We start from the raw sequence: 23,222 nt of genomic DNA on the forward strand, positions 1-23,222 counted from the left end.
TTCTATTGTGAAGCATACGGTAAAGGAAGTTATCTCATTGGAACATATTAAGAAGTGCATTCCATTTATCCACTGAACCTGTGGATACATGAAGCTGCATATGTGTAAAGTTAACATTTCAGTCTTCTTCATACTTAATGGCATAATCCCATGATCCATAACCCCCCTCTAAATATCTAATCAAACGAAATTAAATATGTCTAATTAAGCTCCTCCGTAGCGCATTTGGAAAAACGATGGTATATTGCGCTCCTTCGATTGGAAAAGACGTAAGTTCAATTCTCATGGTTACAAGAGAAATCTTTATATGGACTTTTTCATTTGAAGGCAAGTTAGCCGATCTTTTACAAAGGTTGCAGGAGCCGGATTTTTCATCCCACATATAGGCATATTAGTCTTCAGAACACACGTAATTAAAAAATAAAAAAATATACATAGATAAACATATGTTAAAGATACCAAGCTATCTTAAATATAAACCTGGTTTTTTTACTGCATTTATATATAGATAAATATATATATATATATATATATACGGAGTAGGCGAGGCCGTTTTATCCCTATCTAACTTTTGCAGACTGAGTGGGCAATTCAATCTCCACTGGTACCTAATCAGAGATAGCTGGCCCAAGGCTATCACTAATTAAACGGCACGCAGTGATGCTCAACAAGTGCCGCCATCTCGTGGTCACTAACCCTAACACTCGAGTTTACGGGAGAAAAAAAGCCGCTTGCCCGTGCCAGAGATCGATATTACTCGGAAGCCGGTCAAAACATGCTTAGAAAAATTTCTTCTAGTCGCCGACTAGATTCGAAACTATGAAATTTTCCTTCATGTGGTCAAGGGCCGTGGTGTGTGCAAACGCCACATCCACTGAGGAGATATTTTATGTTCTCAAAAGCATCTATGTACATTCGGATGAACTATTTACATATATACAATAAGTACATAGAATGCTTATTTCAGTTAACAATTTTCATTTCAACATGATAATATATACAATAAAATAATACAATATACAATAACATATATGCAATAAGTACATGACCTGCTTCTTTCAGTTAACAATTTTCATTTACAACATGATAACATGTCCAATATCTATTTTCACCTAGATTATAGAGTCCTGTGTAATCTTTTGGGTCGTTATTTTGCCATTTAACATAAATTACACATGGAAGTATTACAATATTTTTACCTTATCTGGATATCATAAGACATATACTTCCTCTTATGCAAATAGATATATTCATTACTATAAAATATTTCTACACTACACGTATATATACATATTTACATTATGTGTTTAGTTTTCTATTCCATTATTTTTCCTTTCAGAGTGAATTGGATTGGCTTGTTTTCATGTTTTTTCTTTATGGTGGGTCTTTTATTTCCATGATTTGTATGTTTTCTTCACATTCTTCAGAGATAAGGCCTATCTTCCGCCATTGATGTTTTGTTATATTTTTTCTGTTTATTGTGTCTGTTATGATTTCATTTAGTTGTTTGTTAAGTTTTTGCATTATATCTGGGCCTGTATCTCTTCCATAAATTCTGTCACATCTGTATGTCCAGATGGAGTACATTGCTGTTATAATTATAATTGCTTCGGTTATTGTTATGTTTCCGTCCTTTAGCCAGAATAGTGTGTATTCTGTGACAGGTTCTTTGTGTTTTATGAATTTGTGAGCAGTGTTCCATATAGGAGAGGTATGGGGACAGTATACCATTATATGGTATAATGTTTCTGGTTCAGGGCAGAAGTAGCATTTGGCTGGGGCTTCAAGTGGAATATCTTTGTATGTGCACCATGTTCTGGTGTATAGGCAAGCGTGGTGAACCTTCTAATAAAATGTTTCTAATTTCGGGTATATAGGTAATCTGAATGCTTTTTTGAGTACATTGGATAATTTAAATTTACCTTTTTTCAAACTCTCGGTGTTGTGGTGGTGGTGGTATATATGATTATTAATGAATTTGTACCCCTCGGCAATTTCAATGAACATTTTTGGTATTTTGCCATTCGATTGTGGAAGGGAACAAATTATTTGGTGGGGCATTATTCTTTGTATGTAGTGTATGATATATGTACTCCATGCTTTGTGTTCCGAGTAAGCTCTTTCTTTGATTTTTGCTCTTGCACTTAGAGTTTTTAAATGTACATTTATTAAACCAAGTCCTCCAACTTCTACATCATGAAATATTGTACACCTTCGTATGGGTTCGTATTTCGAATCCCGAATAAATTTTGCACATTCTCTGTGAATTTTGTCAACTTCGTTGCCATTGTAATTAATGTTGGCTATAAAGTACCATATTTTTGATAGTAAGAACTGGTTACATATTTTTGCCCTGCTTCTAATTGATAATTGTCTGGGTCTCATTTGTGAAATTTTTTTGGTAATTTTGTTATGAGCTACTTCCCATTGCTTGTTACGATGGGTTTGGTCCCCTATGGTGATTCCTAATAGAGGGAGTTATCAACTGAGCTACACAGACACACGTAATTTACAGACAAAAAAAAAATCTGTTGGTGGTGATGGTAGTTGTGTGTAGTAGGAGAATTGAGTAGTAGGGTAGACGGCTGGATGTATGTAGCAGATTTGAGTAGGGTGTCACTTAGTGATAACTATGAAACCTTTTGTTCAGAACTACTGCTTCTCATATCAAAAATATGAGATACAGTATTCATGAACAAAGAATTAAACTTATAGGTTTCCCTGCTGACCTCTTAATCATGTGGATATCACAGTTCTCTTTTCTATTGTGGTTAATGAAGTGGCATTAAAAATGTCAGAAAATAAATTTTCGGCATACTAGAAAAACAAATTAAAAAAAAAGTTAATAAAATTATCAGAGAAAACCTATGGGAAATCCTGGAACAATATCAAATACCAAACCAACTCTTTAGAGTCTTATTTAACATATATCAAGATAATAAAATATCTGTGAAGTACGATCATTAAACATCAAGCTGGAAACCAATAAATAGAGGAGTACGTCACGGCTGCCCTCTCTCACCGGTTTTATTTAATATATACATAGATAAAATAATAAAAGAATGGAAGATTACTAATGAAGGAGGATTCAAGATAACAACAGATTAGCTCCCCTACTTTTTGCTGATGACCAAATAACCCTTGGAAACAATGAAGATGAGCTATAATAATCATTATGCAGTCTAAATAATCTGATAAAAACAGAAATGGAAATATCAACAGACAAAACAAAAGTCATGGCCTTCAAAGGTAGTACTAATCCAATAAGAAGCAAAATAGTAATAAACAACAAAATAACAGAGCAAGTAAATACATTCAAATATTTAGGATGGATAATGTCATATGAAATGAAGCTGATATAGTACCGAAGCTTTCATACTTTGTAAAAGTAACAGGCATTATAAATAAAAATTTTAAACCCAATTATTTTCAAAAACTCGCACGAATAGGAATCTACAGTATAGTAGCTAAACTTACCTTACTTTATGACAATGAGATATGGATAATAAAAAGGCAGATGGAAGAAGAATTGAAAATCTGATTTCAGATTATATATTATAATAATAATATATATAATATATAATCTGAAATGAAATTTCTGCGCAGAACTGAAGAAGTCACAATAATGGATAAAATGAAAAGCAGCGAAATCAGAAATAAACTTGGAATTACAAACTCCCTAGATGAAACAGTTATTTGCTATAGAGAAAAATGGAAAGAACACGTACTGAGAATGAATAGAAGTAGAATACCCAAACAAATTCTGAATTACTGCCCACAAGGTACCCGATGCAGAGGAAGAATCTTAAAAAGATGGAATTGAGTCTGGAACAAGCCAGTTGGCCTATAAGCTTAGAAAGGAAGAAGAATAGAAATAGGTTCAAAACACAAATAAAGGTTTGTTTACATTTTTAAGCAAAAATTCTTGTTTAAGCAGATATGTAATATTCAAGACGAAATATGAAAAGTTTCATGGGAATTCTAGCTAAGGGAATTGAATCTTTTATCAGCTTCTCTACTAGATTCTATATTTTCTTACAACAAACAGTTGTTGAGGTTACGAAAGTGATACGAACGTCGCCATGGGAGATCAAAGTATGTACGTCTGCGACCAGCCATGTGACCTTGATAAACTCAGGTTGTCCTTGACATTCTCTTCTAGTGCTCTTCCCTGAATGGTTACAAGTTGCTAACAAATAAAAACAGAATTAACTTACAAAACGGAAATGTTTAATATTATTAACTACCCTTCAAAAATACCATTTTATTTTTATTTTAATTGAAGCTTATTTCAAGAACTTTCGAAAATGCGTGCTTACTGCTTATCTACGTGAAGTGGCTCTGTATCATTAGCGGAAATGAAATCTTTTATATATAACAAACGAAATATCGGAATGTTAATACATGGAAAATTTCGATTAGGAAAAATTCAAAACGTAATGTTCTTATGACGTCATTTGCAATCTACATCAATTGCGTATTGTAGTACAACGTGAAGCTATACGTTTCGTGTGTGTGTATGCGCATCTATTTATCTACATATGTATGATGTGTACACACACACATATAATACATACACATACATGATAATTTTTCTTCATTAGCGTAACTTATCACGACCTCTACCCTCCTTAGCGTATTCTTTCCCGGGGTCATCTTAAATTAGGTCGTGACAACGCAATCCTCTCTCTCTCTCACACACACACACATTCGCTCTAACTGGCTGGCAGACAGTTTCGAAATACACCTGTTTGTTGGTCATTAACACAGGAGTCTGGCAATATTGGAGGCGAAAGAGACTAATATTCTGGAGCTAACTCGTCATGACTCGTACTTCCAAGGTGAGATATGGATATGGTTCTCCGTAATCTTCCTTGGTCACATAATTATACCCGGGTGAAGAGCTTATCTGTTAATCTGTTTGCTATTACCATTAACGCATTTGCACAAAAGCAGGCGTGTAATTAATGCTGTTCATTACGTTGAAAAGTGCACCGTACCACTTTAGAAGGTAGTTGAACAGTTTACATATTGCTTTCTCACATAAATAAAACTTGCAAAGAGAAATTCAGAAGTATTCAAATCGCTTCTCTTTCAGGTTTTCACCGAGTCTGCCCTCTAGTATTATTTCTAATTCATAAAGGGAATAACTTGTAATGCTCGAAGTCTATCATCCATGAGCTGATATACTTTGGTACACTCTTCAAATGTTAGGTATTATACTGTATAATACCTGCTACTGTCCAAAATATACAAGAACAGATTTTATCTTCGATGAAGTTGCATCTGTGTTGTGATGATATGGTGGCGCGTTTCTTGACACAGTATCTTAACTATTTACAATTTTTTCTGTTTATTTTTTGATTTTTTATCATATGACAACGGCTCAAGGTAAGTTGAAAAGTGACTACGGATGTAGATATATATATCCCAATATATATTCTGCGCATTCTACTTATTTCCTGCATGATATATAAGTAACAGTTGCCATCCTGTTGCTTGCAATAACAAATCTGTTTGCTTTCGCAGTCTCAAGTGTCACATCGTATTTTGGTATATAAATTAGACACGTTACTGAAAGTGAGATCACATGTTTTGAATTTTTTTTATTTAAAAAAAAATCCAGGTTGAATTTAATTCTCACGTATCCACATATCAAATCGATTCAATATCAATATGTGCTGGTTGTAGGTGTGTGTGTGTGCTATGAATACAAGTAATTAAACAGAAGTTTCAGTAATAAATTGATTAAAATTATATGAAAGTACTGAAGTGGAAGGTTAAACTGAATGGAATGAAGAGAGGATAGAAAATCTACAGAAGAAATTTTGAGTTGAGTTGCTAGAATAGGAAAAGTGTGTGGAAAGTGGAAGAGAAAAATAAACATGTCCACTGGCTGAAAGAAAGTGGTATGAAGTGTAAGGGAGTAGCACTGTACTCCCTTACATCAGAAACTTGATGTGTTAATGAAAGAGAATAGAGGTAAGTTTTTTGGGTGCTAAGATTGGACATGTGACTGGCTGACACTAACATAACTAAAAGTCAATGACTAGAAATGAGCACAAATGGTTTAAATTGTAATATATATTTATATATATATTATGGGTATTACATATCAATGTATATTATGGGTATTATATATCAATGTAAGGTAAGTCTGCTGACACTGATCAGTTTCCATTCATTTATTTGCATTTGCAGTATAGAATGAAAACTATGGGTTCGGTTCTACATGAATTGCTCTCTATAAACATGAGTGTTGAAAGAAAAGTGAATAAAGGAATGATTTTTGTGAATTCCATCCATGAAAGGCTGTAAATTTATACTAGTTTAATACTCCCTTTGAGGGTATATATCAGGAATTTGATGATGATGATAATACTGTGGACAGGCTAAGTGGTAAATAATCCAGACACCTTTTCCAGATTTACTAGAACACTTTCAAGGTGGTATATGATCACATCAAACTAAGAACATTGATTACAGATGCTTTGGTGAGTTGTTACTCTTAAAAATACATATTTCATTGGTTTGAATTTTTGTAAGGAAGGAATTTGAAGGGAAGAAGAATTGTATGGCGTGATAATTGAGCAGAAGTGGAAAATGAGTTTATAGGGGTGGAGATCATATCTATCAAAAAATTATTGACATAAATGACTTGTATGAATGTAAGATTATTATTATTACTTAACACCTCCAGGAGTCCAAGAACTCATTGAGGGAGAGCATCTACTTTACAACTCTTCACCAAGCCACCAACTGCAACTACCTTCATCATTTACACCAACGCCATCTACCACCCACCACAGGTATTTTCACAGACAATCACAAACATCCATGTCCATGCGGGATTCGAACTTCCAAGCCTTTGGCTGGAGAGCGGATACACTAACCACTTGGTCAACCAGGCCAGCATTAAATGTTAAGTGTCATCAAGATTAAATGTCATCAAAGAGGTAATTGTGTAAGAAGTTGTGAAAATGAGATGGATGGGTCTAAAAAGAAAGACTTCTGATAGTTTCATATGAGGATGGACAGTATGCTAGCTTCTGGATCCAATAAGATTGGTTGATATAATAACACACTGACTGATGATGGACAGACAAAGAAAGAAACTCCACTCTATATAAAATCAGTTTGTGGGTGTACTAATACTAGAATTACTAGAATAGGAGAAATGGTTTATGGTATTGTTGAGTAAAATTTTCTACAGATTGTCCTTTCCAAAAATAGTTGAAGAATTGTATATATATATATATATATATATATATATCACAAGTGGAGTACTAGTTACTTGGAGTATTATTATAGGTTAGAAAGTAAGAATATTAATACTATGAAATGCAAAATAAATTAAATCCCATAGGACAAGTAGCCTGTGATTATTATTGAGAATTTTAACCACGAGGCCATAGATTGAAGGTTGTAAATGGCACATAAGAATGAAGACAGTTTATAGACTTATTTAATTATATGTACTGATATGATTTGTGAGTTATCTTTTTATGGAATTTTTCAACTGAAAATGAGTTAACTGGTATGCAGAAGTAAGAGAGCTTTATCCCACAACAATCAGAAAGAACATGCAGTTAACATACAACAATAGTATGTAATAGGTAGTGTAATGTAGATGGTGGATTTTGTAAATATAGAGTGGCCTTTTGTGATGAGTCATGGGGCATTATAATAATGTCATGGTATTTGATGTTGTAACATATAAGGTATTTGACATATTATTGAGTTTAAGAAAATAGAGAAAACACATGTTACACATCAACAAAGTTACTATTCTGTGTATTAAAGAAATTTCTGAACTTTTTTTTAAAGCCAGATCTCCAAAAAATTTGACCATATGACAACAACCACCTGTTCAAAAATTTGCATCATAGTCGTACTTTACTAAGGATAAATTTAACTTTCTCACATTCAGAACAGTAGAAAATATCAAAGTAAATGATTGAGTGTTTTTTCAAAGTACTAGCAAATTTTCAAAAGCAAAGCTTTTGAAATAAAATAAACTCAAACAAAAATGATGCATATCGATTTCTGAATTTTAAGTAACTAAATTAATTTTCCAAAATTAATTTCATTATAGCTTAAGTGTTATTTCTACCAGTACATTGCTTTTAACTCTTGTGGTATTTGTATAGTTGTATTGCCAGTAATTCACTACTATTTTGGATGTTTGCATAGCTTTGTAGCAATGTTTCTGGTTCCATAGTAGACAGCCAGAAGAAAGAACATTTATAGTTTTAATTCTAGTTTTTTAATTTTTTTAGAACATTTCTAAATTATTATTATTATTATTTGGTAATCTCCATGATGAAGTCAACAAACTGATCATGGGAGGACCACTCAACCAGTAATGCATCTATCATTAATGCACTTGGAAGTTATTTACACTACCTGCACTCAGGCAGTGCATTCCACTCGCATCTTTCCACATAAAAAATTTATTCTTCACACCTTTCTTCACCACATCTTTATACAACTTCCAGAGATGACCTCTTGTTGTTCCCATCTTAACATTCACTTTTTTTTATAATTTCTTCTGTATTAATCTGATAAATCCCTTAACTAAGTTTAAGGTTTCTCTCATATCTCCTAACTTTTCCTCCTATCCATCAATCTCTGTAATCCACATTCTCTCAAATGCTCTTCATGATCAACACTCCAGAGTCCTGATATCACTTTGATTATTAATCTTTTGATGCTCTCTAGTGTTTTCACATCAGAATGCAAACTAGGTGATCAAATCTGTGCACAATAGTCCATACGTGGTCTGACAATGCCTTATATATAATAGAGGCATCATCACCTCCTTATCACTACATGTCAATGTACTTTTTATCATAGCAGCTATAACGATGTGCAGGCTTTGGAACATATGCGATGTATCCTCAGAATTTCAGTCCACTGTCCACCACCATGCCAAGATCCCAAATCTCATCCATTTCTGGAAGTACAGCTCCACAAATACAGTACATAGCCTTATATCTCTGTATCCCAAAGTGTAACACCTTGCATTTATTAATGTTAAAACTACAATCCCACTCATTTGTTCAAGCTAAAAGTCTATTTGAATTTTCCTGTAGAGAATTAGCTCTACTCCTGATAATTCTACCTGACTTTGCATCATCGGCAAACATTTGAAGATCACCAGTCAATCCACATGAAATATCATTAACAAACAAGTTAAACAGTAGAGGCTCAAGAACAGAACCCTAAGGCATACCACTGGTTACCTTCCTTTTCTGAGACATGGCTCCATCATACACAACTTGCTGGTATTGTTCAGAGAGCCAATCTCCGATCCATCTAATCAATATACTATCTGTTCCTATTCTCTGCAGCTTGTACACCTACTTATTATTATTATTCAGGCCTCCATGGAGTCAAAAGACTCATCGTGGGAGGTCCTTTCTAAGAAACACAAGTCTATCAAGACTCATCGAGGGAGGTCCCTCCTAGGAAACACAAATTCTATCATACCACTCCTTAAATGCATTGACCATTCTCGCTCTCACCACTCCATCAGGCAATGCATTCCATGGTTCAACCACCCTCCATGCAAAGAAATCACTCCTCACCCTCTTTCTCACAGTTTCCTTTCGTAACTTCCAGGGATGGCCCCTTGTCATGACTCCTTCCCACTGTTCAACTAAGAGAAAGAACTCCCCAGTGTCAACCCTGTAACCACCTCTCAACAGTTTAAAAGTCTCAATCATATCACCCCTCCTTCTATCCACCAAACTCTGCAGTCCACACTCCCTCAGCCGATCCTCATAACTAACATTGTACAGTCCCGACACCATCTTTGTTATCCGTCTTTGTACCCTTTCCACAGTTAATTGATCCCCTTCAAATCCTGGGGACCAGATCTGAGGACAGTAGTCTAAGTGTGGTCTGATCAGAGTCTTATACAACGGAATGATAACCATTTTATCTCTGCAGGTCAGTGTCCTTCTCATTATTGCAGCAATCCTCTGCGTTACCATCGTCACCTTTGCAATATGTCCCCTAAATTTCAGGTTTCTATTAATCATCAAACCCAGATCCCTTGTCTCTCCTACTTCCTCCAGTTTAATTTCTCTCATAGAGTATGCAGCGTCCCATCGATGTTTCCCAAACCTGAAGACCTTACATTTTGCTGCATTAAACTGACACCCCCATTCATTTGCCCATCTATCTAGCTTATTCAAATCTTCTTGCAGGGCTACCACATCTGCACTATTACTAATAACCCTTCCCAGCTTTGCATCATCCGCAAACAACCGAATATCCCCTTGCAATCCACGGACAATATCATTGATATAAAGGTTAAACAATATTGGTCCTAGTACTGAGCCCTGTGGAACCCCACTCGTAACCTTCTGCCTCTTTGATATTGCTCCACCATACGCAACTCTCTGATACCTATTGGACAGCCAATCCTGAATCGAGTTGACCAATCTGACATCCAGACCCATGTGCTGCAACTTGAATATCAGCTTATCATGCGGCACCCTGTCAAATGCCTTTGCTAAGTCTAGGGAAACGGCAATATATGCCTTTCCCTCATCTAATGCTCTTGCAACTTTATCATAAAAGGCTAGCATATTGCTAAAACAAGAGCACCCCCTTCACAAATCCATGTTGACTCTCACTGATAACATTACCCTCATCTGCCCAATGCTGTATATGTTCCCTCACTACTTTCTCCACCATCATTAACTGCCATAATTAGTTTTCCTCTTGGTTGTGATATAGCAGAAATATTCTCTTGGATTAGCTCTGATCTGACTAGCCAATTTCTGCTCATATTTTGATTTTTCTTTTTTAACCATGCTTGTCACTTTTCTTTGCTGCACTTTATATTCTTCATGCATCTGGTCACTGCAAACTGTCTTGTTCTTCCTCCATAACAACTTCTTTTGTAACACTGCTTGCTTGATTTTGCCATTCATCCATCTCGCTCCCACTCCATTTATTCACTTAACTCTTAGTATGCAATTATGCATTGCTTGTGTTAGATACTGCCTTATCATTTCTCTTGCACTGTCAACATCTTTTGTACACAATTCATCAACCTAATATATTGGTGCTAATTGACCAAGGAGTGTCTGATAATCACCCACCTTATAGTTCCACATATAGACCTTCTTGATAACTACTATTTTTTGTTTTACTATCTTCCAAACTAATACCTCATGATCACTTTCACCAACAGGTCGCAGTATTGATACCTCGTTCACAACCACATCCTGTCAAGATATCACCAAATCTAGCACCGATGAACCTCGTGTTGCTTTGGTCACATGCTGTTTTAGATAGTTATCTGACATAAACTCAACAAATTCACTCACCTTGTTACTATACACTAACTTTTCTTTCCAATTCACATTCCTATAATTAAATCTCCTATTAGAATCATCTTCCTTTTACTTGAACAACTAATTTGTCTAAATGTTTCACAATCAATACGCTCCTCATCACCTGGCCTATAACAGCATCTTATTAGATATACTATTCTACTGATCTCAACATCACACCAAACAGCTTTAAAATCTTCATATGTACTGCTATTTTTTAATTCAACTCTCGAACAACACAAGTCTTCTGCTATGAATGGTAAGATACAGAAAGTTCTGTATCCTACCATTTAAAGTCTTGACAGTATATCATGCTCAGTCAATCAAGTTTTACTTATCCCAGTCATCATTGGGCATACTGTTTCAATCAGTGCTACAAACTTAGTCCTTTTATTTCTGATATTCCGTACATTAGTGTGCAATCATAACAATTCTCCACTGTTTGAGGCCATCTCATCAACACAGTCACTTTTTACTGCTATACTGAACTTCTCTCTTTGTATTGACCATCCCCATTTCCCTGATCCTGACTCCGATTTTCATTTATATTTTTATCATCCTCATCATTTTACACTGCATCACTTTGCTCTGCTATAATCACTTCCTTACTTTTGTATCCATCCTCTTCCCATCCTTCCACATCCTGCTTCTCAACCTCTGACTCTTAGTGGAACTAATTTCATATGAACCCTGTGTAAACAAATGACCAACATCAAACCCATTCAAATGCATTCCATCAGCTTTGAACCATTCTAACTTCCTTTCAAATTAATTTCCATACATTTAGAGATTGAACGCTCTCTGCCTGACAAATCAACCATCTTGTTATTGAGTATAATTTCACTACTGTCATATCTAGGCAACAAACTAACAACTTTACCAATGACACTATTATCCTTTTCCTCTTACAACAACTTCTTCACATCCCTTCTCACATCTTTTTCTCATTATTCAAGTCGTTTTTGCCTGCCATGCCACTAATTCTGATGCCTTTTCATTCCTTCTATGCAAAGCATCTGATATTCGTTTTATTGTACCACCTGTAAAACATGTCTTGTGTGCTTTATTTTTTTACCACCCCTTTAATGATTGAGTCACCATATGAAGCAACTCATCATCCTTCGATACTTATTATTAACTTCCTTGTCATTTACATCAGTTATGCTCTTCTGTAAGTGTTCAGTTTCCTACATACATTTAACTTGACTCTTCATTTTCATTAACTCTTGTCTGGCTCTTCCATTTCACTTCTATTATTACCATCACAAGCACTTCCATCCATTTTTTTTGATTATTCCTGGTAACACTTTTCTCATTTTTGGGACATCCTAGCCTTTCATTGCATTTCTCACATATTATAATATGTTCCTTTTTATTGTTGAGTCTAATGCTCTATAAATCCTTAACGTTTTTGAATACATACATAAAACAATTGCTATATCTTATCCACTGCAAAAAAAGTCCAGGGAAAAACTCTCCCTGGGTCTCCGAGTTGAGACCTTCCGTCCTGCTGGCATACGTTTCTTTACTTTTCTTTTTACACTTCCTTACAAATCTTTGATGCAAGCAAGTAAGGTTACTCCTCCTGGAAACTAGATTTTTATTTTATTTTATTTGTTTATTATTATTATTTTTTAATCTTGTAAGAAAAGTTGACTGTAGAAATCACACGTTCGGTTGGGGTTTAGGAACATGAGATGATGGTAGCTGTTTTCCATATTCTCCTGCCTTGAAGACTTCAAAATCATGGATTGCCATTGACTTGCTTTTTTTTGCAATAAATACAAATATAGGCATTTTTATTTGTAAATAGTAATTTATTTAAAATGTTTTTAAATTATTAATATGTTTCATTGCTTTATTTATAAATTGCCTTGGATGGAAAGTGACTAAGAGGATAAGAGAGTTAATGTCAGATTTGACCATTCACATGCAAGGATGTGATAATAATTGAAGTTGCTATTTTTTTGCCATTACCCACAGTGCTACTGTAGTATAAGTTGACCAACCAACCTCTTGTCTGTGTGTGGGCCCAACATAAAAAGAAGAGTGATTCTGCTATCCTTGGGGAGCAGCTTGGAGGAGTACTATTGCATGAAAACTAGAAAGAAGGAAAAAAAATTACTGGTGTAATAATTAGTTGAGGAATATTTGAAAAATGCAATTCATTCAGATTGTATTCCAACTGTTAGAAAGGTAAATAGACAGGAATTAAATAAGTAATCAGATTTGCAAAATAAGAGCCACACATGTAAGTAAATAGGTAAAAGAAAATAAGTGGAAAAATGCATGAATAGTACAAAATGCATGCCAAGAATGATATCTATTACAGAAGCAGAAACACATTAGTAAAATGAGCCCCCCCCCTTCCCACACACACTGTTGTATTTATGACCTAACACTATCATGGAAAAGTGCTATTCATAAGAGCATTCATGTAAAAAACATCATTCATTATGATAGCAATTAGATTTAGAGCTGTTTTTGACTTGTATATTTTAGAAAGTTGGAAAGATGACATATCATGTCATCTTTCCAACTGTGTCAACTTTCTGCCGTCCGCTCAGTTAGCCTAATGGCGTTGCACTTCGCAACCATATACCTGGGAAAGGAGTGTCCTAGGTTCGATTCCTGTCGATGATGTGAGGAGCTAAAGGATCTTCCTCAGTCATAGCCAAGTTAGCCGGTCTTGGGCATGGACAGCAGGGTTTTTTCCTGTAGTTTATCTAGGGTTTTTCATCCCGCAAGCAGGCAGACCGGTTGTCGACCAGTTTGCCTGCTTGCGGGATGAAAAAAAACACACACACACACGGATTACAGTCAGGAATACTGACCAAGCCGTAGTCCTGATTCGTCAGCTATGCTGATTCCGGAGCTCGGATAAAATTTGAGGGGACTTAGATGGTACCATACATCCCCGTAAAGGGAACTTACATTATAGCATCACACTGAAATTAATGTCTGTGCGGTTAGTCTAGTGGCTATGCGCTTCACAACCATATGCCTGGGGAAGGAGTGTCCTGGGTTCATTTCCCGTTATCAACGCGAGGAGCTTAAGGATCTTCCTCAGCCATAGCCAAGTTAGCCGGTCTTGGGTGTGGACAACAGGGTTTTTCATCCCACAAGCAGGCAAACCGGCCCCGTGAACACACGATCTACAGCCATAAATACTTAACCTCCCATAAGGGGGGCTCAACTCGCTCCAATAGGGACGAGGGAGAAAAGGGAGGAAACTCCATATGAATGAATGAATAAATAAATAAATAAACTGAAATTAATTAATCAACTTTCTGCCAACTAAAGGATGAACCTCAATTTCATTCTTATCATTGAGATGAGGAACATTCTGTTGAATAGAATTTTTTTTTTCATCTGGAAGTTAGTTAGTCAGTCTTATTTCATACAGGTTGCAGATTTTTTTTCTTGCAAACACACTGGCCTAAGAACATAAATAAATAGAATTCAGTCATAAATGTTGGGGTATATAATGGACTTGTTAAATGCTTCATTGTCGAGTTCTGGTTTAAGGAGAATCTAAAGCATCCTGGCCTGGATTTTGTGGACTGAGGTTCGGCCTGAATTCAGAGGCAGAGAACATATAGGGAACCTAATCTAGGGATTAAAAATATCAGAAACCTGAATTTAAAGGCCATAAGATCTTAATATTGAATACGATGATGGTCAGAAAAGTGTATATGGAACTGAGGACAGGACACTGTTAATATTAATTCATTGTCTTGTTTTTTCTTCTCTTTCATGTTAGGTAAAAGAGAAGAATAGAGATTGCTGGTGCAGTGCTAATTCTATTCCTCTTGTTACCATTCCTTGTTATTTTTTCATTATTTTTTTCTGTTCTTCTAATTATTTTATTCTTTTGCATTCTGTTAATTTTTTGGCCTTTTTTTTCATGCTTGTTATTCATTCATTCATTCATTTATATCATATCATGTTTTGTTTTTTTCCACAATTTTCTATAGTATTTTCATTTTTTTGTGTAGTACTACTTAAGCTTAAGACCATACTCTTCTTCTCTTCTGTCTAAGACAGGTTGAGTCTTCTCTTGAGCAGGATCTTCCAGTCTTCTCTATTCCTTGCTGTTCGAAAAAGTTCCTTATATGTTCTGCATCCCGAGATGTTCTTTATTTTAATTTCAGCCAGGTAATTCTTGGTCTTCTGGGTCTTCTTTTTTCGGTTGGAAAAGTATTGATTAGGACGTTAGGAAGTCTGTCTGTGTCCATGCGTACAGTGTGTCCAAACCATCTCAGTTGTTGTTTTCTAATTTTTTCTATTATTGTCTTTTTATACAATAGTTCTTGTCTGACTGTGATGTTCGTTTTCTTTTCTATCCACTTGTTCTATTTATTTTTCTTAAGCATTTCAAATGCCAGTAGTTTTTTTTCCTCTCTTTTCTTAACTGTCCACGCTTCTGCTCCATAGATGACTGTTGGTATAATTATTGCTTCATATAATTTGATTTTGGCTTGCTTAGATATCTTTTTTTTTTTTTCAGATTTTCTGTAATTTTCTCATGGTGGTCCATCCTATCGCTATTCTGTGTTTGATTGTTTTGAGTTCATCTATTGTTTCTGTTAGTTTTGATCCAAGGTATATGAAGTTGTCTACTTGTTCTATTTGTTCTCTGTTTAGGGTGGCTGAGATGGTAGTTCTGTTCCTTCCTATATTCATCACTTTTGTCTTTTCTATATTTATTGTCATGTCATATGTTTTACAGGTTTCGTTTAGCTTGTTGATCAACTTTTGTAGTTCATTTGGGATTCTTGCAAGCAGGACGAGATCATCTGCATATTTGATATTATTTATGTTTAAACCATTGACATTGATTCCAGGCTCATTGTCTATTGCCTTCTTTACAACTTCTAGATATATGTTGAATAGGCATGGAGATAATGGGCATCCTTGCATTACTCCTTTTTGGATCTCTATGGATTCTGTTGTGAGTGTGTCCTTTTTAATTATTGCATTCTTAGAGTAATATTTTATCAGAAACTGTATTATATATTTGTCTATTGCTTTTTCTAGTAGAATTTTAAGAAGGATTTCTCTGTTGATGTTATCAAAAGCTTGTTTAAAGTCCACAAAACAACAATATAGTTCTTTATGGTCTTCTCAGCTGAGCTCTGCTAGTTGGTGCAATGTGAAAATTTGGTCTATTGTTGAATAGTTTCCTCAGAAACCAGCTTGTTCTAGCCTATCATTTCTTCATAGGTGTTTTTAATCTATTTTTATAATTCTTATGAATATTTTATAGGTGTGAGGGAGTAAATTGATTGGTCTGTAATTTTTGCAGTCTCTTTTGTCTCCTTTCTTGTATATTGGGATGACCTTTCCAGTTCTCCAGTCATCTGGGATCTCTCCTGTTTGTAGTATTTTATTGAATAGGGTTGTTAAATATTCTATTGATATGCTGCCTCCATATGACCACAGTTCAGTAGGGATAGTATCAATGCCTGGTGCTTTATTGTTTTTCATCTGTTTTATTGCGTATCTGACTTCTTCTTGTAAAATTTTTGGGTGATCATTATTTTCTTCTATTTTTGGAATTGCGGTTTTGTTTCCTTGGTGGAAGATAGTCTTAAAATGGTTTGACCAGATTTTTCTTATATATTCAATATTCCTGGTTTCGGTCATCTTGTTTATCATTGTTACTGCTTTTGCTGAGAATTCCTTTGTAATTTCTCTTGCAGTATCATGGAAGACTTTTAGGTTGCTTTGTTGGTATGCTTCTTGGCATTTCTTAGCTTTTTCTTCTAACCATTTTTCTTTGGCTTTTTTGCATAGGTTATCAACTTTATTTTTTAGTGCTCTGTATTTTTCTCTATTCTCTTCATTGTTTTGTTGGTTTACAAGTATCTTGGTCTCTCTTTTCTCTTCTATGATAGCTATGATTTCTTGGGTTATCCACTGTTTGTTTATTTTGGGTTTGGAACCTAGAGTATCTTTTGCAATTGATAACACTGTTTCTTTTCCTTCCCAGTATTTTCCGCTGTTCTGGAAGATGGAGGGTTTTAATTTCAAGCACATATGTTCTAAAAATCGACTTCTGCTTGAGCTATCTTTTAGTTTTGATAGGTTGATGTTTTCTTCTTTTCTGATATTATTTTCCTGTTGAATTTTATCTTCACTTTGGCAGTTAATATTTCGTGGTTAGTGTCAAAATCAAAACTTCTTAATGTTCGTACATTATTTACTGATCTTTTCCATTGTTTGTTTATGATGTATAGTCTATGCAGTTCTTTATATTACCATCTGGGGATGTCCATGTATATTTATTATTAGGGCGTTGATAGAACAATGTGTTTGTAATCATTAGATCGTTTGCTTTACAGAAGTGGAGTTATTGTTCTCCTCTGTCGTTAAGCTCTCCGTATCCAAATTTCTCCATCACATCTTTTTTGTCTGCTGTGAACTGTCCTATTTTAGCATTAAAATCTCCCATCACTATCATGAGTTCTCTATTTTTGGGATTATCTATTTACTGTTGTAGTTCTTCATAGAAATTTTCTATTTCTTCCTCTGAATGGTTACTGTCTGGTGCATATATTTGGATTATTTTAATTGTTTGACCTTTTTCTTTTGCTGGAAGTTTGGCTGTGATTATCTAGGAGACACTGGGTTTATTTCAATTACTGAGTGTGTAAGTTTCTTTTCAATTAATAATACAACTCCTTCTCTGTGTATGTTATCTTTTCTTCCTGAGAAGTAGTCTTTCTTCTGGTAAATCCATGAATCCATCTCCGCACCAATGTGTCTCTGATAAACCTAAAATACACCATTTCAGTCTTTTTAAATTTTCCTGGACTAATTGCAATTTTCCAGGTCGGTATAGTGATCTTATGTTGAGGGTGGCTACATATTTCATATCCTTGGCTGACCACATTGCTGATTTCTCACCTACTCTATGTGGTCTTCGAGTAGGCACGTCGGTTGTCCCATGCGCAGCAGCACTATCTCGGTTTGTAGATTTTCTCCTACTCATGAAAGTTACTGGTATAATAATGTAGCCAGCTTGCCATGCCTCTGCTACATCCTTTGGTCCACGCTCTTTATTCTTTATTCAGAGCAACCCATTTGTGTTTCCCCCATCCATCACCCGGGGGACGCACCTGGTAGGAGTGTGGTCTCTCCCAAGACCATAACACAGGCTTTGAAATCTGAAGTCATCACTGTTTAGTTTTGAGCAGAATAAAAGTAAATATATTGAAAACTATGTAAGAAAGTAAGTTTAAAATCAATCAAAGTTGAGCAGCTTTTAGAGGTGGACTGCTAATTCAAATACACATATTATTTAAGAAAAAATGATAGAGCTTGAAAACAAGATTCAAACCTTGGAGATTCGTTGGAAGATCCTGAAGAAAACATTGATTTATTCAGCCAGAGAGGCATATGGCGATCTGCAAGGATAGAAAAATAAAAACTTCATGGTGGACTCAGGAAGTTAGAGACATTAAATTAAAGATGCAAAGAAATTATATTCTTGTTTTATTCAAGAGTAAGCAAACAAAGTTTATGCATAAAGTAGCTTCGCAACTATGCTATTTGTCTTTAGAGGCTAACAATATCACATTAATTACTTTAGCATTCATAATGAATAGTAAGATGGCTTTGTGTGAGGCACAAAGGGGTGCAATTTGTAAATCTGTGGAGTGAATTTGAAGGAAATTTGGAATGGTTTGCATTTGAATGGGTTTGGTGTTGGACATTTAGAAACGTTATTGGAATAAGTGAGACTTGATTGTCTCAGGAGGATGTGATGTTGGGAATGGAAATCGAAGGATTATTATTATTAACATTTGATGATCCATGATCAGAGACTCATCGTGGGAGGTACTCACTATTGCATACAATGCTCATCAAACTGCATCTTAAACTGATTCAATGTGCCCACATCCACAACACTCAGGCAGTGCATTCCACTTACCAACCACCCTCCATGCAAAGAACTTGCTTCTCACTCCTTTGCTCACACCCTCCTTATACAGTTTCCAGCAATGGCCTCTTGTTCTAATTCCCTCTCCCATTCTATTGAAAAATCTCTTCCATGCCTACCTGATAACAACCCCTGGCCAGCTTATATGTCTCAATCATATCCCCCCCCCCTCTTCCTCCTATTCACAAAGCTCTGCAACTTACATTCTCTCAATCTGCCCTCGTACTCCACATTCCAAAGACCACTGACTACCTTGGTGAATCTTCTCTGTACCCCTTTCCAACATATCCTCATCATCATGAAAACACAGCGACCAAATCTGTGCACAATAATCCATATGACCTGATCAAGGCCTTATACAATGGAATCATGACCTCTCTATTTCTGCATGTCAGGGTTCTCCGCATCATTGCCATTATTCGATGTGATGTCTTCACAACTTGTGCAATGTCCCCCCTGAATTTCAGGTCCTTGTCCACCATCATTCCTAGATCTTTCATCTTCTCTACTTCTGTTAAAGTTTCTCCAACAAGTGTATACTTTACATTCCATTGTTGCTTACCAAATCTCAAAACCTTATACTTGGCAACATTGAACTGATAGTTCCACTTACCTGCCCATTCATGCAAACTATTCAAGTCTTCTTGTAAGGCATTAACTTCAGCCTGATTGTGCATTGCTATCCCCAGTTTTGCATCATCTGCAAACAGCTGGATATCACTAGTTAAACTCAACCCAATATCATTAACATACAAATTGAACAACAATGGCCCCAAAACTGACCCCTGTGGCACACCACTGGTGACCTTTCTCTTTCGAGATACTGCACCCCCATATACAACTTTCTGATACCTATCTGACAGCCAGTCACTGATCCAACACAGAAGTCTGTTATCCAATCCCATCTGTTTCAATTTATTTAAGAGCTTGTCATGTAGCAGTCTATCAAAAGCTTTTGCAAAATACAAGTACACCACTGTATATGCATCTTGTCTGTCCAAGGTATTTGTCACCTTGTTATGGTACATAAGTAAGTTAGTGAAACATGATCTCCACTTAACAAACTCATGCTGCTGTTATCAATCCATTTCTCTATCCTACTTCTCACCAATCTCTCCAGGACCTTCACCACAACTCCAGATATACCCTCCGGCCTATAATTTGAAGCTACAGCCTTATCACTGCCTTTATGCAGTGGAACAGTTTTACCCTCCTTCCACTGCCTTGGAACCTGTGCTGTTGCAAAACTCTTATTAAACAGGCATGCCAATGCTACTGCCAGTTCCCTGGAACATTCCCTTAAGATGCATGGTGATATGCCATCAAATCCTATCACCTTTTTAACATAAAGGTTATTTATTTCCTCAAATATCTCCTGCTCACTCACAATTAAGCTATCCTCTCTTATGTCCTCTACACTTAAGTTCCGTATGATTCCACTCTGATCAGGATGAAACACATAAATTGATCACTGAATACCTCAACAATGTCTTCTGCAGCAGGTACTATTGTACCACTTTCATCCCTTAAGTTCATCTTTCCATGATCATTCTTCCTTCTACTTGCCACATATAATGAAAAAAACTCTCTAGGGTTTTTCTTAGCCTGATTTGCCAATTTCTGCTCATACTCTACTTTTGTTTTCCTTACTAATTGAGTCACTCTCCTAGCTTGTTCTTTATATTCTTCATGTGACTGATTACCATTATTCATCTTGTACTTCCTCCAAAGTACTTTCTTTTTCCAGATTTCATGCTTAAGCTCCACATTCATCCATTTTACACCTACCTTATTCAGCCTTTTGGCCTTTGGGATACATTGATGCTGTTATGTATTTCTTTGTAAGTTCCCATGCAGCATTTATTTCCTCACCGCTCAACTCCTCATTCCATGTTTTAGCTCGAAGTTGTCTCCTAAGCTTGTCATAATCACCAGCCTTATAATTCCACATATATCTTTTCCTCACAAAAGCCTGCATATGACTAGCCACAACACAGGTGATTACTTCATGATCACTTTCACCAACTGGAGGAAAATGTGAAACCCCCTCTAATAATTACATCCTTTGATGAAATGTTAAGATCTAGAACTCTTGATCCTTGCGTGCCTTTCTTTACGTGCTTCCTGAGATTGTTATCTCTCAAGAACTCGAGAAATTCACTTTCTTATTCCCAAATGCTATCTCTTCATTCCAGTTTATACCACCATAATTAAAATCACCCATAATAATTACCCTTCCTTTTGTTCACTAATCCAAGTTGTTTATACATTTCTTCATCGCCACTTTCCACATTATTACCAGGCGGCCTATAGCAACATCGAACTAAATATGTCTTCTTCTCAACCTCCACGTTACACCACACTGCCTCATAACCATTGCCACTATTTCCCCCTTTCATGTCTACCTTACGTGGACTTGATTCCCCTGCTATCATCAGCAGCAACCCCCCTCCCTTCGTGCCCTTTCTATCCTCACGAAAAATACTGTACCCTTCCATTTCAATTCTCATTATGATATCATCTTCATTCAACCATGTTTCACTTATTCCAACAATTTGGGGGCAAATAAACTCAATCATTGAAACCATTTCATTCCCTTTATTTCTAATACTTCTGGCATTTGTAAACAAATACAACATTCATTTTTAGGTCTATAGCCAGTCCTATCCAAGCCATATGTTGGTTGTGATTTCCCCACTACACCTGCCAAATCACCTTTATCACTGTTTACCACATATACCTGCTCAGTCTCCACTTCTCCACCCACATTACAATATACTCCATCTTCATACACACATTCACTCTCTCTATGCCATGCTCCCTGTCCATCCAAGCTTCCCCCCATTTCCCTGTTTCCCTTGTTTCCAGAAGGATAGAAATGTGAAAAGAAGAGAGGGAGAGTGCTTTCAATGATTGCAGAGGAATTGTGTCCACGAAATATGGAAGTGGATAATGGAGTGAAACCAGGTTTAAAATTGCTTGGTATCTTTAACATAACTATACCCAAGTTAAAAATACTTTTTACAAGGCAGTATCTGAAAAAAGCAATGCATAACTGCATATTAAGGGTTAAGCAAGGAAATAGAGTAGGAGTGAAATCAAGCAGGCTGTGCTGGAAAAGAAAATGCTATGGAGGAGGTATAAGACAGTTGGTGGTGATGGAATCCATGAAGAGTATAAAGTGCCTGCTGGAAAGGTAAAGAACATGGTAAAGAAAGAAAAGGTGCAGTATGAGAGATGATTGACTGGTCAGGCCAAGGTTAACTCAAAGGAATTTTTCTGCTGTATTGCAAGCAAGAGAAAGAATAATTATGGTAGGTTGAAACTAATGGATAGTCATGACAGTAGAATAATGGTTGCAAAGGATATAGGGGAATTATTGAAAACGAACACTTTATCAGCATATATCATACTGGTGTATATGATACAGTGAAATATATAGAAGGGAGGCAATTATTAGAAGAATTGGAAGTAAAAGAATCAGCGGTGTGTCAAGAGTTGATTGGGTTAGATGTTAATAAGCTTGTGGGAATGGATGCCATATCACCACGTATTCTTAAGGAATGTGAACCACATTTGGCTATGCCTTTGACCTGGTTATTTAATGAGAGTCTTGCAGTGGGTAGGATTCCTAAGGAGGCAAAATAATACTACTAAAAAAGGCAAAGAAGGCAAAATAGTACTACTCCACAGACATGGTTCTAGGACAGCAGTTTCAAATTATAGACCAGTCTGTATAACTGTAGTTGTGGTCAAGGTGTTGGAGAGATTGGTTAAGAATAGAATACAGGATTGGGTTAATGAACATAGCATTATTTATGATGGTCAGCACGGATTTGTAAAGGGCAGGTCCTGTTTTAGCAAATTACTTGCATTTTATAATAGGGTGATGGGTATGTTAGATAAGGGAGAATCATATAGAG

At 35.8% G+C, this 23,222-nt stretch overlaps 1 protein-coding gene across 7 annotated transcripts in view; it reads left to right on the forward strand.

Annotated features, from left to right (window-relative positions):
- Positions 1 to 4,561: 4,561 nt before the first annotated feature.
- The window catches only part of LOC150093675 (transcription factor CP2-like), a 357,564-nt gene continuing 338,903 nt past the window's right edge, over positions 4,562 to 23,222 (forward strand). For 2 of the 7 annotated variants that reach the window (XM_090412616.1, XM_090412618.1), the window contains exon 1: positions 5,058 to 5,391. In XM_090412616.1, coding sequence (XP_090268742.1) covers positions 5,376 to 5,391 — 16 coding nt within the window. In that variant the 5' untranslated portion in view covers positions 5,058 to 5,375. The other 5 variants (XM_090412621.1, XM_090412620.1, XM_090412622.1 and 2 more) reach the window with 5 other exon arrangements.

Source organism: Typopeltis vanoorti, chromosome 23 (assembly GCF_054136105.1).
Source record: "Typopeltis vanoorti isolate ZY-2024b chromosome 23, IOZ_Tvanoo_1.0, whole genome shotgun sequence".
In the NCBI taxonomy this organism is placed as follows: Eukaryota; Metazoa; Arthropoda; class Arachnida; order Uropygi; family Thelyphonidae; genus Typopeltis; species Typopeltis vanoorti.